Source organism: Chiloscyllium plagiosum, chromosome 20 (assembly GCF_004010195.1).
Source record: "Chiloscyllium plagiosum isolate BGI_BamShark_2017 chromosome 20, ASM401019v2, whole genome shotgun sequence".
Classification (NCBI taxonomy): domain Eukaryota; kingdom Metazoa; phylum Chordata; class Chondrichthyes; order Orectolobiformes; family Hemiscylliidae; genus Chiloscyllium; species Chiloscyllium plagiosum.
Genome location: NC_057729.1, coordinates 31,662,216 through 31,687,925, shown reverse-complemented (window position 1 = coordinate 31,687,925; position 25,710 = coordinate 31,662,216). Strand labels below are relative to the sequence as shown.

General features: G+C 38.2%; 1 protein-coding gene across 7 annotated transcripts in view; it reads left to right on the top strand.

The window, feature by feature from the left end:
• The window catches only part of LOC122560139 (sodium/potassium-transporting ATPase subunit beta-1-interacting protein 3-like), a 209,890-nt gene that overhangs the window by 134,917 nt on the left and 49,263 nt on the right, over positions 1 to 25,710 (top strand). For all 7 annotated transcript variants that reach the window (XR_006314669.1, XM_043710429.1, XM_043710428.1 and 4 more), the window contains one exon: positions 8,366 to 8,563. Coding sequence is in view for 6 of the 7 variants with exons in the window: in XM_043710429.1 (XP_043566364.1) it covers positions 8,366 to 8,563 (198 nt within the window). In the remaining variant the exon portion in view is untranslated. The remainder of the gene's footprint in view (positions 1 to 8,365; positions 8,564 to 25,710) is intronic.

The window sequence follows — 25,710 nt, the reverse complement described above, 5'->3', positions numbered from 1 at the left end:
TTTCAGGTTGACTGTTAAAATTGCCAATGCCTCTTACCTGCCCTAAAGTCACTCATGAATTTGGATTCTAACTGGCTGAACTAAGCAGACACTAAGTTCATTTGTCCAAATCCTGGTGGCGGATAATTTTACATTACTGTCTGTATGTTTAGTCCAAATGATTTCATTGGAATCTGACTGCAATTTTAACTTGCTGGCTTGAAATGGCCAGACCATTCAACAACAAAGTAGATCAGGTTGAAAGATGCTCATAAAAAATTAGTTGTTTCATTTCATATTTATTTATTGCTAATACTACACTGCATGCCACTAGGAATACTTTACCATTCTGCTGAATACTCATTTCTCAGCTCCATTCTCAACCACTTCCTCACAAATGCAAATACTGGTGTGATAAATTCAAATGAGAATGAACTGATCTCACCTAGGACTCTCCAGCTTGTACAGATTTCCACCATTTCCCTGAGTTTTCAAATCACACCACTGCTTGCCCATCCCAGTCTGGCTTGGAATATTATGGCCCATGTTTTTTAGATTTATTGCTTACTTTTAGAGCCTGTTTTCTAGAACTGTTGGACATCGTGCAGTCTTCTTGTTGAAAGTGAAAACGACTTTGGAATCCTTAAAAATAATAAATTTTGATAGTTTGGCTCCTGATTGGTAACTTTTCAGATTTTTAAGTGTTCCATTTCAGAGTTACTTAACAGTCAGTGGAAGAGGTTGATCTTGTGGACTTGAGATATGTGTATGATTCATTTGTGAAAGGGTTCAATTCCAATATTACTTTTATAGTGCTATTGAATCATGATGAAATTTAAGCATTCCATTTGACTTACATGAAGTTTTTATGTCTTTTGCTTTCCAATGATAAGAAAATATTGCTGAAAAAAAGGCTCACCTTTGTCAAAGTTTTTCATCGTGCACTTATTAGTGCAATTCATGAGAGTATCAATTCAAGGGAAAAAAATATGTACTGCCTGAGATAAATGTGTTCATTGGTGAACTCTAATTGTTACCTGGAGAAAACACCAATTAATTTTGATTGAAAGTTATCTGTCAGGTTTTTGTTTAAATTTAAACCAGGCAGGTGTACTCTAATTGGTTAAGACATTGCCCTGAGAAATGAACTAACGAGTAACTGCAGTTTATTGTGTTGAGTTAAAGCAGGTGTGGTCTGCATACGTGTTCTTACTGTCAGCAAAGAACAGGGCCCTGTATCTTTCACGCTATGAGCCTAACTGATTGATTGTCAGTCTAATTCTTTACACATTCGGGATTTTCAAGCAAATGTTGTCCAATTGCAGACTCACATCTAATGTAAACAATGTATTGTGAGTTTTGTAAGCGTGGGTGAGTTGGGGACCTCACCAATGCTTAAGTTCTTCACTCCCAACAACTATTTGAATAAAACAAATATTGTGGAACAACCTCTCACTTTATGTGCTGCAAGTGCTCTCAGGTCTATAGAGCATAGCCTTTGGGCACTGCTAGGTTGTGCTAGTTTTCCAAGTGCAGTTCTCCTGAAAATAGCCAGATCACATCATAGATCATGACATTTTGAGTAGAAGTTGCATTGAGTATAGATTGAAAAGCTGATTCAAAAATTCACTTGCGAAGTCAACTTCACACACAAATTGGTCATGCCCCAGATCAAAATACCAAGATTGACATGTTTCTCCTGATTTGCCTGTCTAGCAGCTCGAAGAAGTCTCAAATTAAGCTTGTTTTATCTTATTTCAAAGATGCATTTAAAGTTTTCAAATATTAAAACATATTTAATTCATAAAGGAGCTAATGAGTGTACACTATTGAAATTAATAAATCAGCATAGATTTTTAAAACTATATTCAGTGACTTAATACCAGATTATTTGCTTGGTGGACTAAACATGTTTATTAAAAATGATTATTTTTGGTATAAACATATTTTCCATGGTGTTAATTAATCTGCACAGGTTATCACTCTCAATACACCAAGGAATATTTCTTAATGTTGAATAACAAAATCAAATACACCCAAAAAAAAGGACCTTATTTCTGCATAAGAGATGATGGAAACATAGTGATTTCAGTTCCAGTAATGATGCCTGTGAGAACTATATTTTTCACATAAATGTTGAACATACAGGATAGGGAAGTGATTTGGTAAGAGCACCAATGATAGATAATTAGTTTAAAATGACAACCATTATATACTTATTTATAACCATTGTACACTTAGACATAGAACATAGAGCAGTGCACTACAGGCCCTTCAACCCTTGAAGTTGCACTGACCTGTGAAACCTATCTGAAGCCCATCTGACCTACACTATTCCATTTTCATCCATATGTTTATCCAATGAACATTTAAATGCCCTTAATGTTGGCAAGTCCACTATTACTCTCTGAGTAAAGAACCTACCTCTGATATCTGTACTATATCTATCAACCCCCCTTTTACAGCAATGTCACCTTGTGCTAGTGATCACCATCCAAGGAAAAGGGCTCTCACTGACCACCCTATCTAATCTTCTGATCATCGTGTACGCTTCTATTAAGTCACCTCTTAACCTTCTTCTCTCTAATGAAAACAGCCTCAAGCCTCTCAGCCTTTCCTCATAGGACCTTCCCTCCATACCAAGCAACATCTTAGTAAATTCCCTCTGCACCCTTGCCATTGCTTCCACATCCTTCCTATAATGTGGTGACCAGAACTGTACACAATACTCCAAGTGTGGCGGCACCAGAGTTTTGTACAGCTGCAACATGACCTCATGGCTCCAAATCACCAATCCATCTACCAATAAAAGCTAACACACCGTATGCCTTCTTAACAACCCAATAATCTGAGTGGCAACTTTCAAGGATCTGTGTACATGGACACCGAGATCTCTCTGCTCATCCACACTACCAAAACTCTTACCATTAGCCCAGTACTCTTTATTCCTGTTACTCCTTCCAAAGTGAGTCACCTCACATTTTTCCACATTAAACTCCATTTGCAACTTCTCAGCCCAGCTCGGCAGCTTATTTATGTCCCTTTGTAATCTGCAACATCTGTCTGTAGTGTCCACAGCTCCACTGACTTTAGTGTCATCTGCAAATTTACTAACCCATCCTTCAATGCCTTCATCCAGATAATAAAAATGACAAACAGTAGTGGCTCCAAAACCGATCCTTGTGGTACACCACGAACAACTGAACTCTAGGATGAACATTTCCCATCAACCACCACCCTGTGTTTTCTTACAGCTAGCCAATTTCTGATCCAAACCACTAAATCACCCTCAATCCCATGCCTCCATATTTTGTGTAATAGCCTACTGCGGGGAGCCTTATCAAATGCTTTACTGAAATCTATATTCAACATGTCAACTGCTTTACCCTCATCCATCTCAAAGAAGTCAGTAAGATCTGTGAGGCATGACCTACCCTTCACAAAACCGTGTTGACTATCCCTAATCAAATCATACCTATCTAGATGATTATAAATCTTATCTTTTTTAATCCATTCCAAAACTTAGCCCACAATAGAAGTAAGGCTCACAAGTCTATAATTTCCAGGGTTGTCTCTAGTCCCCTTTTTGAACAAGGGGACAGCATTTGCTATCCTTCAGTCTTCTGGCACTATTCCTGTAGACAATGACGACATAAAGATCAAAGCCAAAGACTCTGTAATCTCCTCCCTGGCTTCCCAGAGAATCCTAGGATAAATCCCATCTGGCCCAGGGGACTTATCTATTTTCACACTTTCCAGAATGGCCAACACCTCCTCCTTGTGAACCTCAACCCCGTCTAGTCTAATAGTCTACATCTCAGTACTTTGCTTCATTTTGTGAAACTTTGCTATTCTTAGAACTCAACAAAGAGCCAGTGAAATTACATCCTTAACTAATTTGTAGATATGTTAGAAAGTGACTATTTATTTTTTTGAAGTGTTAAGTTGATGGATTTATTGATTCCATCTGGTTTATTATCAGGTTTCATAATACCAATTCATTGAGAACTACTAGCGGAGAATATGTCCCCATAGTTTAGAAAAAAAAAGCAGTTTGGTGTCCTTGATCAAGAGATGAAGGAGTGAATTTTTACACAGTTTTATCTTCAATATTAGTGAATATTTGTAAATTAAAATGTTACCCTCATATGCAGCAACTAAACTTACATTTTCATGAAAACATTGGGACTTCAGTTTTAAATGTTAAATATGTTCTGGAATTAATTTTACCAAATTATTGGACACAATTAGCTGGAGTAAACTATTATTTTTAATTCTACTGTAGAGAATTTTCACTTACATGGGAATTTAAATGATCACACGCAGTCATGGAATAAATTCTTAATAATTTCCAGACGTAAAGACGGTTGTCTGTGTATGTTGCCTTTAAGCAAGTTCATTTTTAAGGACTCTATATGCTGTATGTACAATGCTTTTTCTCTCCTGGCAGTTGTTTTCTCTTGTTTGAAAGCTACACTCAGAAATCAGTTCTTTGCTGTAATGTCTGCTTCATACATTATAATGTGTCTTACTGTTTTAAATAAATTAACTCACCAATTTAATCAATCCCTAATGACCAATTGATGATTAGACTATTATCATTAACATGATATTAACCTGTTGTCTTCACAATGTAATAGTGATAGGCTAATCTGATATTCAAATAACAAATTGAAGCAGCAATTCATAATTGATAGGAAAAACCTGGAGCAATTGTTATGGCAAAATGGCAGAGCTTTGTATTTTGAGGCTTACTGCAGAAGCAAAGATGTTGGCAACATGCCAAACAATTCATCCTTTACCTTCTGATCTCAATATTATCCATATTGAAACATTAATATTGCCATTTTGAAAGATTAGGGTAAGATTGGACTACTGTACTTAACACTGTAAATCCTGTATTTCACCTTTATTGTTGCTATGTTGTTATGTTGCTATCAGTCCTTAATGTAAATGACACTAATTGTGAATGATAAGATCCATAATTTATAATGTAAACATGTTTGTGTAATGTACTGATCAATAAGATTAAATTGAGGTTTTTGTCCTATTGTAGCAGGAAAGAACTAGGATTAGATATTTCCCAGCAGTAGCCTATTGGCTATCCTTCTAATAGTCTTCAGAACATCTAAAGTGGTTCACTGGACTTGATGTGTTGGCCCTGTTTCCTCTCCCTAGATACTGCCAGGTCTTCTGAGTTTCTCCAGGAATGTCTGTTTTTGTTTGTTTCAGATTTCCAGCATCTGCAGTTCTTTGTTTGATTTATTGTTATCTAATAATCTTGAAGGCTAGGACTCATTAGCACTTGGCCATTGACAACTTGCCCGGGGCAATTTGCCAACTCCCTACCACTACAATATTGAAAAGTACACCAACCTTCAGCCCTGAAGAGAGTAGAGCGGTGACAGAGAAGGGGTAACATTTTTTTAATGATAAGGCTGATTTTATGGAGGTCAGAAAAGTTCAGACAATCCACTTCTAGCTGTTCTAACATGGTGTGTATTACGTTTGTCTCCTACCTAATTCAATGTGGGTTCCTGCAGTCGGCTAGGGAATATGCAACAGCCATAATGATAGAAGAATGGTATCATAAAATTCTTCCCACCATTTCAGAGCACTATAGTCCTATTCCTTCCCAGTGAGAAGCCTTATAATTTGTAATCTTTAGAAGAGTCATTTGTTTGACCTGTGACTAAAAGGTGTGATGATACTGAGAAAAGTCATTATTTGAGTCATAGCTGATTAATTTAAATGCAGTTCTGAAACACTGTCAGAATTGCAGTGCAACAAGTAAACTAAAATTACTGAAATAGAATTTAAATTTATTCTCAGATCTAATCAATGCAAATGGAAAAGGAACACAAGACTAAAATTCGCAATTGCACATGTTGTGTACAGAATATCCTGTTCTAATTAATTAATGTAATGATGTTTAATAAATTGTTAGGCTATGCTACCTTTTCTGCCTGTGTGCAATTATGTGTGTTCCCTTATTTCACTGAAATACTGAAATAATGGTGAGATAATAAGTGGGTTCGGAGTACTGACAGGGAACCTCACTGCGTTTTTCCACTATTAACTCAAAACTTTGTGTTTGAATTGGGTGGAAGTTTGAACAGCTCATGGTGTAATGAGGCAATGAAACATCTGGGGTAAGCAAACTGGAGGAGCAACAGGGTTTCTTCTTAACTAATGAGATTTCAGGATTGAAAAAAGAAAGCTAGAAAGAATGGAAAAGTAAATGTAGAGTGAATTAGTCAAATTAGGTGCTGTAATAGAGGGAAATAAAGATTGAATTATGATGAACAGAAAGGAAAATGAAGTGAAAAGTTTGACTTACTTTTTTAAAAATCTCTAGCAATAATTGACTACAAGTGAGAATGAATTTGAGTCATTCAAATTGACCCAGTCTGGGCTAAAGATGTTGTTGTCAATACATTAACTACTCTCACATTGGTTTTCATAAAAAGTAGTTGCAATCCATTCCATACTTACATTTCAGTAGTGAATTTACTGGATAATTAATATGAAATTCCAACAAGTTCTTAAGCATTACTGGAGGATAAGAGCAAGATGTGGTTTGTGTAAAGTAAACAGTGGAGAGGCATTAAGTGTCCAGTTTAATGCTTTGATTTTGCTGGTTGATTTGCATTGTTAGTAACAGTGTGCATTTTTAACCTGATGTTATTCTTTCTGCAAAATCTGGCCCCATTTCTCCAGTGTTTTAACATAGTATGGCATATGATCTGAAGAAATTGCATAGAAATTGCTGGCATATATTTCAGTGATATAATAACTAGATTTGTTCCAGGTCTGATCTCAGGGTTGTGCTGTAGCAGATGATCTGAATTGGGGCATGGCAATTGGCCACAGTAGCTCTGTGTTTTCACTTGTGCTTGCCATACCGTGACAAGTATGGCAATCTGTATTTTTATAGATAATGAAGGGGTCAGCTTTGGAATACTCCACAGTTGGATAGCCTCCCTGTTAAGAACCATACATGAAAACTGATCACTTGGGTAAAGCATTGGATGGGGAACATCATTTCTTAACTCCCAAAACAGAGTCATTTGCTTCAGAAGAAGAGGATGAACCCAGGAAAGCAATAAAATACTTTGTATTAATGATTTCTGCCATTATTCATTTGATACTGTTAATTCCTTAAATATTTATGCAAAACTAAAAGAAGAGGAATTCTAAACCATGTTTATTTTTACCAACATTTCCTACTCTTGTTCATGGATTTATTTATTTATCACTATTTGGATACTTTATATCAGTTGGATACTTTATATCAGTTACATGTTTTATTATATTCACAGCACATATATAAGGAGCATCATCTGCTGAATGACAATGCAGCAAATATAATAATAGTTTAAAATACTTTATATTTTGGACAATATTGAATTGCAATTAAAAGCATGTAACTAAAATCATTATTAATAGTTCACTCTGAATATTAAATCAGTGAACCCCTCTGTCAAATTTAGCATGAACTGACTGCAGCATCATTGCTGAGGCAATGAGTGTGCTTGATATAAAAAGCTGCAGGACATTTGTGCAACACAGCTGACAGCAGTAACACAGTTAATGATGCCATCTTTTGATTGACAGATCTGTTTTGGTCTCTGTGAGTTTTTTGTTGCTGGAATGTACTAGTTATCACCAGTTATTTCAAACATTTTTGTGAAGTTTATTATAGAAACCTAAACATTTACATAATAACCATCTATATAGTCCTTCCAGTTAGTTACAATGGCATGGAGCATATATAACCAAATGTAACCAAATGGTCTTGAAATGGCATTGAGGTTCTCTGAGTGAATATTTATAACACCAACTGAGGAAGCAGTTCATGTATGTATTATTAATCTTAATAGATATTTGTGATTCAAATAATATAGTTCACAGCCATTTAATGGACTCAGAATTAACTACTATGCCTGTGACGTGAGACATATTAATAAAAAAACTTATGTGAAATTAGCAAATAAATCTCACTCATTAAAAAAACAATATTTGTAACATGCATCCACAATAATTGGTTGGTAACAGTTACGACATTAACTTCATGCTTGTGGATTGTAGTTTACACAAAGACTACTGGCTGTGTTTTGGAGGCATAACTTTTTTTACCAGATTTATCTCACTTTATGGATTGAACCTATTGACATTCAGTATGTGCTTAGGATGTTGGAGGCTGCAAATAATTAGATAACATATTTGCTGTTGTTCTGGTTAAGGGGCATATGTGGAGTAAGGACTGATTAGACTATCAATATAATTTTTACTGATTGTAACCAGTGTTGTTCATAATTTTTATTACAATAATTCAACGTTTGTTATGTGTTTAATATCCAAATATATGCTTCTTTTTATACAGGAGAGTGACCTACTGACATTCAATATTTCTGTGCACCATTCCTGGTGGAGTGAACATGGTCCCGGCTGTGTTAGAAGAGAGATGCCAACTGCCTATGTGAAAAGTTTGGATGGCCATTCCTATATCTCTGTGATGGGTTGCATTATTGATTATCAATATATCGAGGTTATTCACAGCTCCTCTCAAATATTGTTGGCAGTAAGTATGGCACTTGATGACTATAACATACTCAGATATTCACACATAGCATGGTGCTGCTAAGTAGTGTGGTAAAATCTCTGTGATCCTCTGAACAGAACGAGAAATATGTTTCCATGCAGTCAGAACTTTACCAAATCATAGAAAAATATCAAGAATTCTGTACATCCTCCAAGTTATCTGTCACTATACAGTCATACTCCATATATGGGTGGCTCAGTGGTTTGCATTGTTGCCTCACAACACCAGGGATCAAGATTCAATTCCAGCTTTGGGCGACTGTCTGCGTGAAGCTTGCACGTTCTTCCCATTTCTGCTGGGTGCTCCAGTTTCCTCCCCACAGTCCAAACATATGCAGATTAGGTGAATTGGCCATGCTAAATTGCCTTGCAGTGTCTAGGGATGTTCAAGCTAGGTGGATTGACCATGATAAATGTGAGGTGGGTCTGGATGGGATGCTGGTTCAAGGGTTTGGTGCAGACTTGATGGGCTAAATGGCCTTTATCTGCACTGTAGGGATTCATATGAAGTGTACAAAATAAAGTGCACTGTATAACTATATGACTCAATTGCATTGTTATATTATTTATAAACATTCTAAATCATAAAACATTTATAGCAATAGTCTGGTTTCTTATATCTAGTTTACTTTGATCTATCTCATTGTGTCAGATTCGTAATTAAATCAATACGTAATTATAACTCTGCTTCCTAAATAGTTCCTGGCAAATAAATAGATGATAAGCAAGAAATAGATTATTTTCTATTTTGTTAGTGACATCCCTGACAGTTTGAAATATGCACGTTTAATTGCCAGCTTTGCCAGTTTATGCTACCATTTATCTTACCATTAAAATATTTCTACTTACCAAGAGAACAATAGTTAAAATTTTAGCAAAATACTGTCTCAGAAAAAAAATTGCCAATGGATTAATTTTCCCATGCAGCTTTCAGAAAATTACTATGAATACATAAACAGCTGAGTATATAAGTTAGTTAGCTTAGTTTTGAAGGTTTGTTTTCAGATGTTTTGTCACCATACATCATCAGTGCGAGTCTCCGGTGAAGCACCAGTGATATCTCCTGCCTCTCTATTTATAGGTCTTGGTTTCTTAAGGTGGATGATGTAATTTCCAGTTCTATCTGATGTACAAACCAACAGGAAACTTGCCACCAGGATACATGAACACCAACTGGCCACCAAAAGACATGACCCACAATCACTAGTATCCTTACATACAGAAAAAGAAGGACACCACTTTAAGTGGGACAACACGCACATCTTAGGACAGGCAAAACAAAGCATACATGAGAATTCTTAGAGGCATGGCATTCTAACTAGAACTCCATCAATAAATACATCGATTTAGATCCTATTTACCTTCTCTTGAAAAAATGAACCGGAAATGACATCACCCACCTTAAGAAACGAAGACCTATAAACAGAGAGGCGGTACATACCACTGACACTTCATTAGATACTCTGACCGATGATGATGGTGACAAAACGTCTGAAGACAAACATTCAAGCTCAGCGAGCTAACATACATACTCATTGTCAACCTGAGCTACAAATCTTCTCAAAAATCGCTATAAATAGCTCTAAGTATTTTATAAAAATCATATCACAACTATTGAATCCCTAATTACGACATATATTTGTATTCAGTACAAATACCTTATAAATCTTGACTGAATGGGAGTTGTTTATCAAGCTGTGAACTGACAGCCACCCCGTTGCAATGATGATAGTTTATGAAATGTCATGCTGCACAAATCCAAAGCAGGGATGATGGTGAGCATCAACATTGACGCTAAGACAGCAAGCAAGCGGCCCTCAAATCTATGAGGTGGGGATGTGTCCCTGCTGGCAAAGTGTTCTGGCAATGGCATTCCAATGAGAGGTATCAATGTGTTCTAAAGTACAGCATTGAAACGCGAAACGGTACTGTCAGTAATTCAGAGATATACTGTGATGGTGTGGTGAGACTGCTATGTCTTGGATGCCAAAGTTCCTTGATGAGGGGTCCGTGTGGTTCATGCCCATCGACCGTTCTCTGAGATATTGGTGCCGAATATCCATGATTGAGGTCCAGAGGAGCAGGTGGTGGGCTAGAATCATCAGATACCCATTCTGATTTTGATGCCAGGAATTGTCGTCATTTAATTTCTATCCAGTAGGTGGGAGAATGTGAATCTGCATATTAGTGAGATTAGGTAAAAATAAGTCGCTTACAGCTCACTGGGTTCGAGAATCTCAGTCAGTATGTGGTTACAATATTGGGTTTGTTTTTCTCATTTGGATGCTTTTCACTGATCATCTCATATGATTTTCCAAACTTTCTTGCCAATGCCACATCATTCTGGGGCTGGGAAAATCCTGCCTCCATGTGTCTGATTTTAATTCTTTTCCTGGTAGCAATTGAATACCTTTATAATGTATACAGGACTTTGCCAAAATGTACCCTAATTTACCACTGAATACCACTGAAAATCAAAATTTATCCCTTTGCTGGTTATGAGATCTTGCTTTATGCAAATTCATGATGATGCCTGACCTACTCCAATAGTAAATTCATGGACATTGTTCCAATTTATGACAAAAGCAAATGATTTCTGTTGGGAAAAGTAAGCCAAGATTTAACTTGAAATCTACTATCATTGAAATATTGATATTTTCATTAATTTTGATTCAAACTTACTGGAAATTAAATACTAACATGGAATTCCTACGGTTTTGAAACAGGCCATTTGACCCAATAAGTCCACACCAACCCTCCAAAGAGCATCCTACCCAGAATCACCCCCCTACCTTACCCATGTAACCCGGTGTTCCCATGGCTAATCCACCTAACCTCCACATCCCTGGACACTATGGGCAAGTTGACTTGGTTAATCCACTTAACCTGTACATCTTTGGACTGTGGGAGGAAATCAGACCCCACAGACAAAGGCAAACTCCATATAGACAGTTGCCTCAAGCTGGAATTGAACCCAGCTTGCACTGTGAGGGAGCAGTGCTAACCACTGAGCCACCGTGCTGTCCTGTACTCCTGAACATGGGGTTGGGGATCAGGATATGTGATGAACCAAGGCCCATTCACTTTATTGCAAGCATTATGTTCAATTAGAGATTACATGAACACAGTCTGTAGTCAGTGTTATTCAGTGCTATTCACTGGCTTGATATTGTGAGTGGCTAGTGGTACTTAAAGGCACTCTTTATCTGTTAAAAGTAAGCTATTTGCCACTGTAAAAAGTAGTGGATCTCTTTTGTGAACTGGGCTATAATGTATGGCAGAATGGTTGTATGTGTGAGAGAACAATACCAAAGTTTTATAATAATGTACTAGAGGTCCTGGTATATGTGTTGAGCATAAGAGACAATTTATGTATCAGCTAGAGGGCTGGAGGCTCTTGGGAAGAATGCTCAGAACAGATGGGTAAAAGTAGCAAGATCTCTCCAATAACAAGGATGCAGTGCAGGGAAGTGTTTACTACTTTGTCAAAGTGATTGGGTTCAAACTTTAAATGGCATGTTTTACCAACTGTACATAACTGTAATAGTCTATCAATCTGTACTCCAGTAATTACCAGAATTGCTGAGCCACCACCCTGGTGGAGTGCCATTGGCTTCATGACGCATGAATCTGTTGTCTTCTGTCAGGTTGGCAATGTTTCTGCTTCACCTGTGCTGCTTTAACAGATCAGCCCAAAAGTTGCAGTTGAAATTATCCTTCAAAATTATCTGCAATTAAAGGTGGAAAGTCATCTATCTCGCATGATGCAACCATTGAAGAAACAACTTCTACGAACACTGAATATTATGGGTGCTTGTAGTAGTTAAAGACAGTCTCCTTTAAAGTAAGGTGATGGTTGCTGTAAAAGGTGGAAGATGTCTTTTATGAACTGAAACTGTGCTGTAATGTAATGTATGGTTGGATGGTTGAACATGTGAGAGAGCACACACTCAAATACATAGAAGAGGTATTGAGGAAGTACACAAGTGTGTTTAGTGTAGCAAATTGAAAGGCAAACATCTTACAAAAGCTGCCTGGTATTAACTGGTACTGAATAGTATTCAGGACCAGGAGCTCTTGTGCAGTGTAGTGTCCCTACCTCTGAGCAAGGTGACCCGCCTACCACCTGCTTGAGAGGTATATAATAACGTCTCTGAACAGGTTGAGTAGGAAAATACCTTCAAACCACAATGTGTGAAACAACCCCAGAAAAATAAGATAGAATTCAGGGTCACCTTTAGCACTCACCTTTGAAGGTCTGAATTGCTCTTAATGTGCTTTGCATGTAAATTAATCAATTGGAAAACACGGATGATTCACTGGTGGTGGTTTGTAAATGCCATAGGTGATTTGGTGATGCAATGAACCGATGAGTTGTGGTAAGAACGTCTGGAATCTAATAGACCTTGGGGCCAAGAAAGGGTTCTTGTGGCACAGTGGTAGTGCTCTACCCTTGAGCCAGAAAGTCTGTGTGCAAGTCCAACTGCTCTCGAGCTATGTCATAACATCACTGAACAGATTGATCAAAAATATCTAGTATTGGTGATTTGCATTATGACTGAAGTGATATGTATTTTAAAGCTTGGATTATTATTCCAAGTAGTTGTAGAATTGCTAACACTATGATTCCTACAGTGGAAATTATGCAGGAATAGACTTATCAAAGAAAACCACCATCTATTACATGGGCACAATCCATTGTACCTTCTAATCCAGCAGAGGGCAGATCCCATTTCCATCCAATTTGATGTGCTTAAGGTTGCATTTGGTTCAATTCCATGAGTTATGGAGGAGTATTATCAAATGTTATTTCTTTACTGTAAGATTTAGATAATTTACAACAGCAGCATAATAACTTGAACGTATATATCATTTTTTACATTCAAAGAGAGATATGGAAACAATAATACCTATCATTCAACTTTAATTTTAAAAACATAAAGCTCCAAATTGAAAATTTGGCTTGAATATTCAATTTATGTTAACATATTGGATTTTAATGTTATAGATTCCTTTTATTGACATGTGGAAATTTAGTCTTTTTCCCATTAATTTTATTTATAGGCAAGCACTTCCGAATAACTAATGTGTAACCTTTTTCCTTCTGTATCTCTACGTCCATGCTAACAGTTTTTTGGCTTGCATGGTCCTGTTTTCGTTACAATTCTTTGACATAATATTGGATTATATTCAGATCATTCTCAAGGGCCAGTATCTCACCCCAAAAACTTGACACCATCTAAGAATAATTTTTAAAACTCGATGCTGGATCATAACAAAGCAGAACATAAAGCAGGAATACTCCATTAAGCTCCTCATGCCTGTTCTGTCATTTAATTAGATTGTGACTGATCTGTAAAATAAATCCATTTGTTCCACTTGACTCCTATCTCTTATTACCCTTATCAAACAAACATCTAACAATCATTTTCAATTAACCTGCCTCTGACCAGTAGGGGAAAGTTCCAGACTTCCACAAACTTCTGTATGGCAAATACTTCCTGAATCACTTACCTGTAAATTTAAGATTTAGAACCTTGGTTATGAAAACATCGACCATAGGAAATAATTCATCTCTATCTATGCTTTCCTATCCTATTCTTATAATGGGTGCATAGCAAAGGATCTGGTCATTCAGCCCAAGCCAATGTTGATGCTTCATTTGAGCTTCTTCTTCTAAATGTATCATCATAAACATTTAATCCCTCTCCCTTAAATGTTTGTCTAGCTCCCCCTTAAATACACCAATGCTATTTGCTTCAGCCACTCTCTTTGATAGCAAATGCCACATTTTTACGGCTTTTTGTGTAAAGACGTTTCTTCTGAGTTCCTCAATGATCTCTTGTTAACTGTCTTATACTGATGGCCCCCAGCCATGTGCTCCTCCACAAGAAGAAACTTTCGTGTTGACAATCAAAATATCTTAGAATTCTAAAGACCTCTATTAAGTCATCACTCAACCTATTTTTCCCCACAAGAGCACTGTTGAATATCCCTTCACCTTCTTAAACAGAGTCATAGAGTCATAGAGATGTACAGCACAGAAACAGACCCTTCACTCCAACTCGTCCACGCTGACCAGATATCCTAAATTAATCTAGTTCCATTTGCCAGCACTTGGCCCATATCTCTCTAAACCCTTCCTATTCATGTACCCATCCAGATGCCTTTTAAATGTTGCAATTGTGTCAACCTCCACCACTTCCTGTGGCAGCTCATTCCATACATGCACCACCATCTGCAAGGAAAAGTTGCCCCTTAGGTCCCTTTTAAATTTTTCCCCTCTCATCCTAAACCTATCCCCTCTGGTTCTGGACTCCCCCACCCCAGGGAAAATACCTTGTCTATTTACCCTATCCATGCCCCTCATGATTTTATAAACCTCATGAGGTTTATAAGCCTCCGATGCTCCAGGGAAAACAGACCCAGCCTATTCAGCCTCTCCCTATAGCTCAAATTTTCCAACCTTGGCTACATCCTTGTAAAGATTCTGTTTTCTGAACTGCTTCAAGTTTCACACCATCATTTAGATAGAAGGGAGACCAGAATTGCACACAATATTCCAAAAGTGGCCTAACCAATGTCCTGTGCAGCTGCAATTTGACCTCCCACCTCCTATAATCAATACTCTGTCCAATAATGGAAAGCATACCAGATGCCTCCTTCACTATCCTAACGACCTGCAACTCTACTTTCATGGAACTATGAACCTACACTCCAAGGTTTCATCATTCAGCAACACTCCCCAGGTATAGAAATCCTGCCCTGATTTGCCTTGTCAAAATGCAGCACCTCACATTTATCTAAATTAAACTCCAGCTGCCACTCCTTGGCCCATTGGCCCATCTGATCAAGATACCATTGTACTCTTCGCTGTCTACTATACCTCCAATTTTGGTGTTGTGATAATATCACTAGACAGATACCAGGGCTACTTCTCAGTGTAGTGCAGGTTCAAATCCTGCCATATTAGTTGGCTGAATTTGAATTTTGATTTAGTTCATCTGGAATAAAAAGATGATCTCAATAATAGTGACCATGCCAACTATCATCAACTTTTGTGAAACCCGTCACCAATACCCTTTAGTGAAGAAAATCTGCTAATTTTATTTACTATGGTCTTACTGTGACTCCAGACCCACAATAATGTGGTTGGTTCCTAACCACCAACGGCGATGGCCTAGCAAGCCATTCGGGATCAAGGGTGGTTAGGATGGGCAACAAATGTGGTTTTGCCAGCTATGCCCATGTCTCATCACAGAATAAAGAAAAATAATTCGTAAATTTACTTAACTATTTATCTTCTATACTTGAGGGAATGCACGCTTATAATTTAACTTTATAAAGTTAATTTACCTTTACTTTATAAGTCTATGTAACATTCTGGTGAACCTGCATTGTGTTCTTTCCATGGCTAAAATATCCTTTGTCGCAGTACTGGTTCTCTTACAGGGTTACTATGCCCTTGATTTTTTTCATGGGCTTGTAAAAAAGCCCAGACTCCGAAACGGCTGAGTTGGTGCAGAGATTAATGATTTATTGGAGCCCTTGTTGTTTATTCCTAAACAGATGATACTGCAGGCCAAAGGCTTTCATGTTTTTGAAATAGCTTGCATACTGAAAGGGGAGTAGTCAGTCCTGACAGCTGAGGGTTTTGGGGCAGTTGAGCAGTTGTGTGTGTGAAGAAAGGCTGCTGGAATCAGTCACAGTTGAGACTGGAACTTTGATCTCTCCTTCTGCCCTTCTAACTTCGAACTGTAAGCCTCTGTTTCATTTTGACTCTGTGTTTAAGGGGTTTGTTTATTGGGACTGTTGCATGTATTTTTAGACCAACATAATTAAGCCGGGTTTGGATGGGATAGGTTGGGTGGTATTCTGTTTTTGGTTCTTTGTGTTTCATTCCATAATTTTATAAATAAACCTTGTTTGTTTAAAACTGGCAGACAACCCAGCTAATTTACACTGGGAATATCCTAGCTAACCAAATAACAAAGTTATGGTCTGGGCTACCTGCTTAAAAAATGTTTTGAGGGGTCTGGCCTAGTCCATAGCACCTTCCTGAACCAAACATACTCCAGAGATGCTGAAAACAGAACTTGCAACTGCAGCAAAATGTCCACCTTGTTTCTACCCCAGCATCCTTGAGATTAAGGTGAACATTCCATGTGCCATTTAAATTAACTTTGTATCTGTCCAATGATTTATTTTTGATCATGGACTCATAAATCCCTCTACTCATCTAAGATTGAACGGTTCAAAAGTGTAAATGTAAACATCCACTTACTAGCCATTTAGCTGACCTACACATATAAGATATGGGTACAATGATATCAAAGTCTGTCCCACCCCTAGATCATTTGTTAGAAAGAAAATTCAGCTGGAGCTGAATTTGTCACAATTACAGAACAATGGAAGATGCTGAGTCTTCAATTTGGTACCTCTCCATCTGGTCAGAATATCTGACAGGTAACATGGCAAGGAAAGCCTGAGAATAGTACTTTGTTTCCCAGATTTCCAAATGGATCTTTGAACTTGAAGTTACCTGTCTATACCCCATGTTTCTAACCACATTTTTCAATGCAAGGTCTTATCACTGAATGGACCTTCAAGAAGGGCATGGCTGGCTCATCAAAATCAAGACTGGACAGGTACCTTCACCTAATGCTGCATATTGTATTAGTCCAAAGCCCGCTCAAAGGGCGAGACATGTTAAGGTGATATTGTTGTAATCATGCTAAGCTACTTCAGAGTGCTACTTTATTTCTGTGAAACTGTAGCAGAAGACAGCTACTGGCAGCTGTTAGACTGCACATTGAGTAGCTTACCTGTTATGGAAAATGGATTATAATTAATAGATACTTGAACCAGAAATAATTACAAAAGAATGCTACCTTGCTCATGCTATGGTATAGTACAATCTGGAGGAAAATCCTAGCTGACACATGGGTTCATCATGTCAAATGAAGCTCAGTTGTCTCATTTCAAGAATTAAAATATTCTAATAGTATAAAGTCTTTAGCTTTGTGTCATCTGAATGTGTAGTGAGTTTTTTCCCCAATTTTTTTCTACATTTTTATTTTGCAGGAACCACTAACTTATGCCACAGTACAGTTCCAATATTGCTTGTAAGCAATCAGCATTTTGCCCAAAGGATATGATTTATGTAGAGAATACCTAGATAAGTATGGAAGGTATTTGTCTTGGCAGGAAAGCTGTAGTGTTTCAATGGTGGTTTACTTATCTCTGAGCCAGTAGACGTAGGTTCAGATCCCACCAGTTCTGGAGGTGTGTAATAGCATGTCTGAACAGTTTGATTAGAAAATATGTTATTCCTCTGGCTGGCGTGCTGTTGTGGCACCATGATAGGGCAACTACCTCTGAGCTAGGGGGTCTGGGTTCAAGTGCCACATGTTCTGGAGTTTGTGATAACAGTGCTGAACAGGTAGATAGGAAAGTATCTATTCCACTGGCTAATGGCTGACCCATCATCCTCCTTGTAGCCTATGATGCCCAAGGAGACAACTTATAGTTCTTCAATAATGAGTTGATTGAACTCAACTAATTTAGTACAACATTTTTGATTCATTCGAGGATTGTAGGCTTTTCTGGGCTTGCATTTATTTCCCATTCCTAGTTTTCTTTGAGGGTGGTGGTGATCTGCCTTTTGAACCCCTACAGTCCATTTGGTATTGGTACATCCACACTGCTATTCAGAAGAAAATGACTCTGCAACATTGAAGGAACACGGCATATTTCCAAGTCAGGATGATGAGTGGTTTGGGGGGGAATGCGCAGAGGGTGGTGTTTCCATGTATTTGTTGCCCTTGCTGTTCTAAACAGTAGTGGTTGTGGGGTGGATGGTGCTGCTAAGTAGCCTTGTTGAATTTCTGCAGTGCATCATGTAGATGATAGAGTCAGATTGCCTTTGGTCGAGGAAGTGAATGTTTGCGGATGTGGTGCTAATTAGGTGGGCTGCTTTGTCCTGGATGGTATCAAACATCTTGAGTGTTGGAGCAGCCTAATTTCTGACTTAGGCAAAAGTGAGGACTGCAGATGCTGGAAATCAGAGTCTAGATTAGAGTGGAGCTGGAAAAGCACAGCAGGTCAGGCAGCATCTGAGGAACAGGAAAAAAATTGAGAATACCTAAGAGAGTTTATTAAGAGCTCAGCTACCATTCTTTCATCATAGGGCAGGCATCCCAAGAGATGATTGAATTGCTGTGTAACCATTGAATATTTAATGGGTAATTATACAGTTGATATGGAGGAGTTACCCTACAATAAAGTACCTAAGGAATCTTTGGCAATATAAAATAATGCAGAGTGTGAAATGATTTAGTTATCTTCAATAAATATATTTTATGTCTGAATTTACAATTCTTAAATTATACAAATTGTTTCAACAGAATAAGGAACATTGACCTAATTAAAAGATACAGTCATGTCTGGTATTTAGTGACATGATACATTGACGGACCTAATGTATAATTTTATATTTAATTAGAAAGAGAAAAGAAAGATCTCAAGATGTTTGAAAGCCAGTGGAATATTTTTGAAAGGTAGTCTCTTTATACCTCATGGTATATTGTAGCACAGCATGCTCCCTCAGTCTAGAACGTGTTAGTGCCTAGGTAATCTGCGTTTATGAAGATTGTTTGCTTGATAAATGTTGGCCAGGGAAAAACAAAAGTGGATCATAGAGTCAATATGAAAAAGTACCTTTTTAAAATCGAATTCCTTTGGAGGGCAAGTTACTATGATGTGAAAAATTTCAATGCTCTCCTACAATCATTTGCAATTTTTTTTATTTTAGCTGTGCCCAATTATTCATTTTTACGAATGCACATTTGGCTTGAAGCTTTCGATAATATACTTAATTGCTCCAAATAAGAGCATGTTGCCTTTTGGAAGAGTTTTCACGAGGGTGTAATTGATTCACTGCTTCTACCCAAAGCCTCTTTCATCATGATCACTCAAGACTTATACAAAATGCAGCAGACATTTGTCTGCAGCTGAGGAATTTGTGGCAAGTCAAGTATCCACCCTGATTCACATTGTGCTGATTTCCTTGTGTGATTGCCTGCTGGCATTGTATTTTCTTGCACACAATGTGACTTCATTTTGAACACAAATACAGTGCAAATCAGCTGGGAAATTTCAGATTTCTTTCGACTCGATGCTATGAAAAGGTTTCGATTGCAACAATGACCACCAACACTATAGTATATAGGTCAATGCTAGCTACCTAGGCAACAGTCACAATGCTTTCATTTTAAAGCATTTATATGTGCAGGTTGGTTTTGAAGACAAAGGTAGGTGAGAAGGTTGCTTCCTAAGGGAGGAATGTTCCCCTCCCCTGGGCATTGAGAATAATGGAGAAGATGATGAGTTAATCAGGCAAGAGTTCAGAAATCAGATTCATGCTGTTGTGTTAAACTGTCAGAATTAAGTCCTCCCTCCTTCAATGGAGAAACCACTTTCTCATCATCAGGTGGCGAGAAGTTTATTTACATGTATTTGCATCTCATTCATTATCCTACACATTGGAATTAACTTCCCGTTCCAATAAATTTCTTTCCATGTGAGACACTTGGCACTTCAGAATCTCGACTGCATAACCCAAGCTTGTGCCTGTCGAAATAAAAACAGAAAGAACTTCGGAAAGTGTAAATCAGAAACAAAAACAGAGATTGCTGGAAAGCTCAGCAACATCAGTGGAGAAATATGAGAGTTAACGTTTTAGCTCCAGTGACCCTTCCTCTGAACTGCCTGTCAAGGTGAGTCCTCTACTTCCAGTCCAGGTAGTGGCATGGTGTCTCAGTGGTTAGCACTGCTCCCTCACAGCACCAGGGACCAGGTTTCAATTCCATCCTCAGGTGACCGTCTGTGTGGAGTTTGCACATTCTCCCTTGTCTGTGTGGATCCTCCGGGTGCTCTGTTTTCCTCCCACAGCCCAAAGATGTGCAGGTTAGGTGGATTGGTCATGCTAAATTGCCCCATAATGTCCAGGGAGGTGCAGGTTAGCTGGATTAACTATAGGAAATGCAGGGTTTCAGGGATAGTGTAGGAGGTTATGTCTGGGTAGGATGCACTTCGAAGGGTTGGTGTGGACTTAATTACCAAATGGCCTGCTTCCACACTGTAGGGAGTCTATATGCATGAAATTTGCATGACCAGGCTCCTTTTGTTCACTTACATTGGAATCACTTCAACTACATAAGGGTCTTCCATGTTGACTGAGGCACATTGTCTCTATGGACCAGTACCCCAGCCAACTAGGTGACCGTATTTCACTAGTGCCAACCCCTTGGGTGGCCCTTCAGTGGACAAGGCCAGGCAGCAACTGTTCTCTCCCAGGTGGCAATTAATCACAGAAGGATATCCAGGAGCATATGGCTGTAGGCAATGGTGAAGAGTGAAAGTGAAAGGGGAGTGAGAGGGTAATATGAAGGTACCTGGCCTGGTGCTGTGACAGTGTCAGCGGTAGTGCCTGTGCCAGCAGTGTATATAGCAAACACAGTGCATGTGCTTGAAGAAAATGGTGATTTGTATGAAGCAAAATGGAGACATGCTTTTTGAAGTGGAGGGAAGTTGATTCTAGTAAGTTAGATAGTACTGCCACAGACAGTTCAGGGGCTGGGCAACTTCTGGACTGGGGGTTTGGTCTTGGTCAATCAGACAGCTAGTCCAACGTAAGTCTGGGGATCAGTGATGTTTCTGTCCAGAGATTGGGCCATGGTCAATCCTGGCAGTTAAATAAGATCAGTTGGGCTTTGCTGGTTGCTTAGTCAGGATCCTGTTGCTCTGGCTGTTTGGGGTTTCCACACCTCTGGCCTGGTTTTGTAGCCATGGTATTTCTGTGGCTGCTTCAGTTATACTTCTACACAATAATACTTAAGTCATTGATAATGGGGAATTCAGCAATTGTAATGTATACCATTGATATGTTAGATTCTCTTTTGTCACTTGGCATTTATCAGCCAAGTTTGAGTATTGGCCAGGTCCTGCTGCATGTGGACAGACTGGTTGGACCAAAGGATCAGTTTCCGTGCTGTATGACTCTAAGACTTTTCATTATCTGAGAAATTGTGAATGAAACTGGACAGTGCACAACCATAACTGAATGTCCACACTTTATGACCTTTGTTTGGAGGGTAGATCTTTGATAAAGCAGCGTAAGGTGTTTGACCTGAGAACACTACTCTGAAGAACTCCAACACCAATGTCTACAACTGACTGAATTGGGTCTGACAACCCTAGCCATCTTTCCTTGTACTATATGTGATAGTGGAAAGTTCTCCTCCTGGCTCCCATGGATTTCAAATTTCCTAGTTGATGCTACATTCAATTAAAGGCTGCCTTGATGTTAAGAGCAGTAACTCTCATCTCACCTGTGGTATTTAGCCGTTTTGACCTCGTTTGGAGCAATATTATAATGAAATCTGGCCCTGGTGATCCTGGGAGAACCCAAAATGAGCGTCAATGGGCATGCTACTGGCGAGTTTGTGCTGCTTGACATTATTATTGATGACACCTTCCATTGCTTTGCTGATGATTGAAAGCGGACTGATGGAGTGGTAATTGGACACATTGGAATTCTCCTGCTTTATATGGCATGATTGATTGCATTGACTTAACGTGTTGAGAACAACTGGTGCAAATACACAACCAATCAATCCATGATACATATACTGAGGCTCCAAAGCACTGTCCTTTTCTATCACTAACTTCACATCATTTGATGCAAGAGAAAAATAAACAGTGCCTATTTCCAGATTTTATAAGGGTGCATCAGAATCTTTCCCCTTGCAAACTTCAAACATTATTTTCTCTCTATCATTGCAACATCAATCAGTTTAATTTAACACTAACAACTAAAAATACACTTGCAGCAGTGGTATTTTTGCCACTGTACCAGGCATTGACCCATTACCTGAAACTATCAATTCAATTTTAGCCAACTAGTTAATGCATTTTTTAGCTTGAAATTAGTATGCATTCAAGTTTCAGTTGGCCTTTTATAATTAATTCACCATCATTAGCTACAAATTCTGTTCTGCAAAATTTATCAAGTTTGAGGTTCTACAAATACAAAGAAAACAAATCTGTAGCTAAAATGCAAAAGGAGACTTGAGAGTAATCACAATAATTATTAATAAGTAGAACATTGGATTAGAGATTCATGTGACGAGCCTATAATTTATTTGGAAGATCAAATAATATAATTGTTTCAGTGCCATGATATATATTTCCTGATAGTGTTGGAAATGTGCAATTATGGCTCAGCTGTCACTACCTTCTTTATTCTGACTTTGTGGAAGTGTAATCCATGTCAGGAAAATGTAAATTGGCTAGAGATCAGATAGGAAAGGATGCATTGTAGTGGTACAGCTAGGACTAGACAGCTTGATATAATCAGCTGCAGAGCAACTTGACGGTTTCAGTGGTGCCTTTGTGCCTTTAAAAATATTTTAGCTTTTTTTAAATTCCATAGATAGCAGTAAACCTTATGGGTAAACTCTTCGCATAGAATCATCAAATTTTACAGTGCAAAAGGAGGCCATTTGGCCCATTGTGTCTGTACCGGTTCCAAAAAAGAGCTACCCAGTCTCATTCTCCAACCCTATCTCCATAGCCCTCACTTTCAAATATATAACTAGCTCTCTTTTGCAACCTCCTATGGAATCCTCCTCTGCCAAGCAGCACATTGCAAATCCTAACAACTCTCTGAGTAAAGAAATTTCTCCTCATCTCACTCCTAGTTCTCTTGCTGGCAATCTTGAAATTGTGACCCCTGGTTACTGACATAATGTAATATAGGAAATCTAATCATGGAACAGGTCATTACTAGGTAGCTTTACTTTATCCTTAAATTCTAATAGTCACCGAGGGCACCATGTCAAGGAGTGATCATCAAAGGAACAAATGTGCAAATACACACCATCGATGATGAGATTTTCATGCTCGACTTGCACATCTGGAATTACTGCCTACAACTTTCTGTATTTGAAAACTGCTGGGGTGGACAATCTGGGCAGAGGCCCTGTGGCTCCCCAATATATATTGCTGGTGCTCTCCAGTACACAAGTCATCGCACACGTTCATAGAATCTGAACTTGTGGGCCAGATTTGCAAAGTGGGTTTCAATATCCAACACTCGCAGGAATTCTAGTTCTCCCTCCCTCAACAGCGTCACTCCTACGATAGTATTTTTACAGTTAATCAGTGTAATTGCCACGTAGGCAAACTTGGTTTCAAACGTGAGAAGTTGAATGTCTCCCAGAGGCAGGAACTATGCTTGATACCATTGGCTAAACTAGACAGCAGTCATTTTGAGACCTGTGGCCACCTTGCCAATGGGAGCAAATAGTTCTTCAGAGAGTCAGTCAGAGTCTATGAAATTGGTTGGGGCCATACTTGTACTGGCGGAAGTCAGTCCCACACTAGTTGAGGGAGAGAAATAGGGGCTCTTTTATGTATGTGCAATGTGAAGGAGTTAAACTTAAGGATGTTTGTGCAGATTATCAGTATTGTGTTATTTTATACCTGAGTGCAAGTGACCCATTGTGGGTCCAAAGTTACTTTTTTTGGGATTCCTGATCCATTTCTCCACGCACTCCCCCCAAAAAAATACACATTCCTTTAAACATACTACATAAACTATTGGTTTGAACCAGATGGGCCAAATGGCCTGCTTCTATACTGTCGGGATTTGATGATTCTACGAGAAAAGGATAAAGTTTTATTTACTCAACAAGTCCCTTCTTTCATAATGTTCATCTTGTACTGGTCTTTTTCAAATGTTATTGTAAATAACACACAATTTAACAGTGACTGGGGTAATTCCAGTTTCAGAATAATTCTGTTTCCTGATCTACTGCAGTGAGGAAACTTACTGTACCACAGTTCTTAGTTCCCTGGCAACTGGGAGCTAAACTTTGTGCTTCGTGTGACAGCACTTATTTCTTTTTGTGAGTTAAGAATGTGTCATTTCAGAAGTTAATATTGAGAAAAATTTTGGCTTTCTAGAGTACCTAGATTTAAATTGTCATGAACAAGTGCAGAAAATAAGCAAGAAATCTAGTAGAATGAAGGCCTTTGTATCTATAGGACTAGAGTTCAAGAATGCCGAAGTGATGCTATAGCTTTGCAAAACCCTAGTTAGACCCCACTTGGGGATCTGGGTACCACACGTTGGAAAGGATACATTGGCCTTGGAGGAAATACACTATAGGTTTACAAGAATGATATCTGAATTTCAGCGATTACTTTATGAGGAGAGATTATACAAATTAGGCCTGTTTTCTCTAAAATTTAATAGGTAAGGAAGTAATCAGATCGAAGTTTTCAAGATATTAACAGTGAAAGACAGGATGGATAAAAGTTTCCACTGGTTGAAGATTTTAGAAATAGGGAGCTCACTCTGACAATTAGGGCCAGACCATTCAGGAGATACATTAAGAAACACTACTATACATAAGTGGTGGTAGATGTTTGGAACTGTTTTCCACAAACATCAGTGGATGCTGATCGGATGTTAACTTTAAATCTGCGATAGATCCATTTTTGTTAAGCAAAAGTATGAAGAGATATCAGCCAAAGGCAGGCGCACGGAGTTAGACCACAGATCAGCCATGATCTCACTGAATGGTGGAACAGGCTCAATGGGCTGAATAGCCTAATCCTGTTTCTAGAACAAATAAGCTTTAAAAAAATCCACAAATTTTAATGGACTCTGTAGGAAAATTGAGAGCTTTGCATAATATGTGTCAGAATATTCAGGTTTGACAAATTTAATTTTAAAAATTCAGTTCTGTTCCAGACACACCCCATATGAAGCTTCTTAAGAGGTTTGAGAGGTGTTAATTGGCACGTGTGTTTTCATTGTTCAAAGTGTAATTTGTAGAGAATTTGCAAGAACTACACCTAATGTTGCCACCAGTAAATTAAACAGCTACTGTTTATATATAAAATGTACAAGCAATTCAAAAGTAAAAGATTATAGGTTAGCAGTCAAAAATTCTTGAGATTGTTAATAATAGTCTAAATGCTTCCCAGAAGTTCACTTTACTTTTTCTGTTGCATTCCATGGGTTAGGGTTTACAAAAACTCAATTTGGGGAGTTTT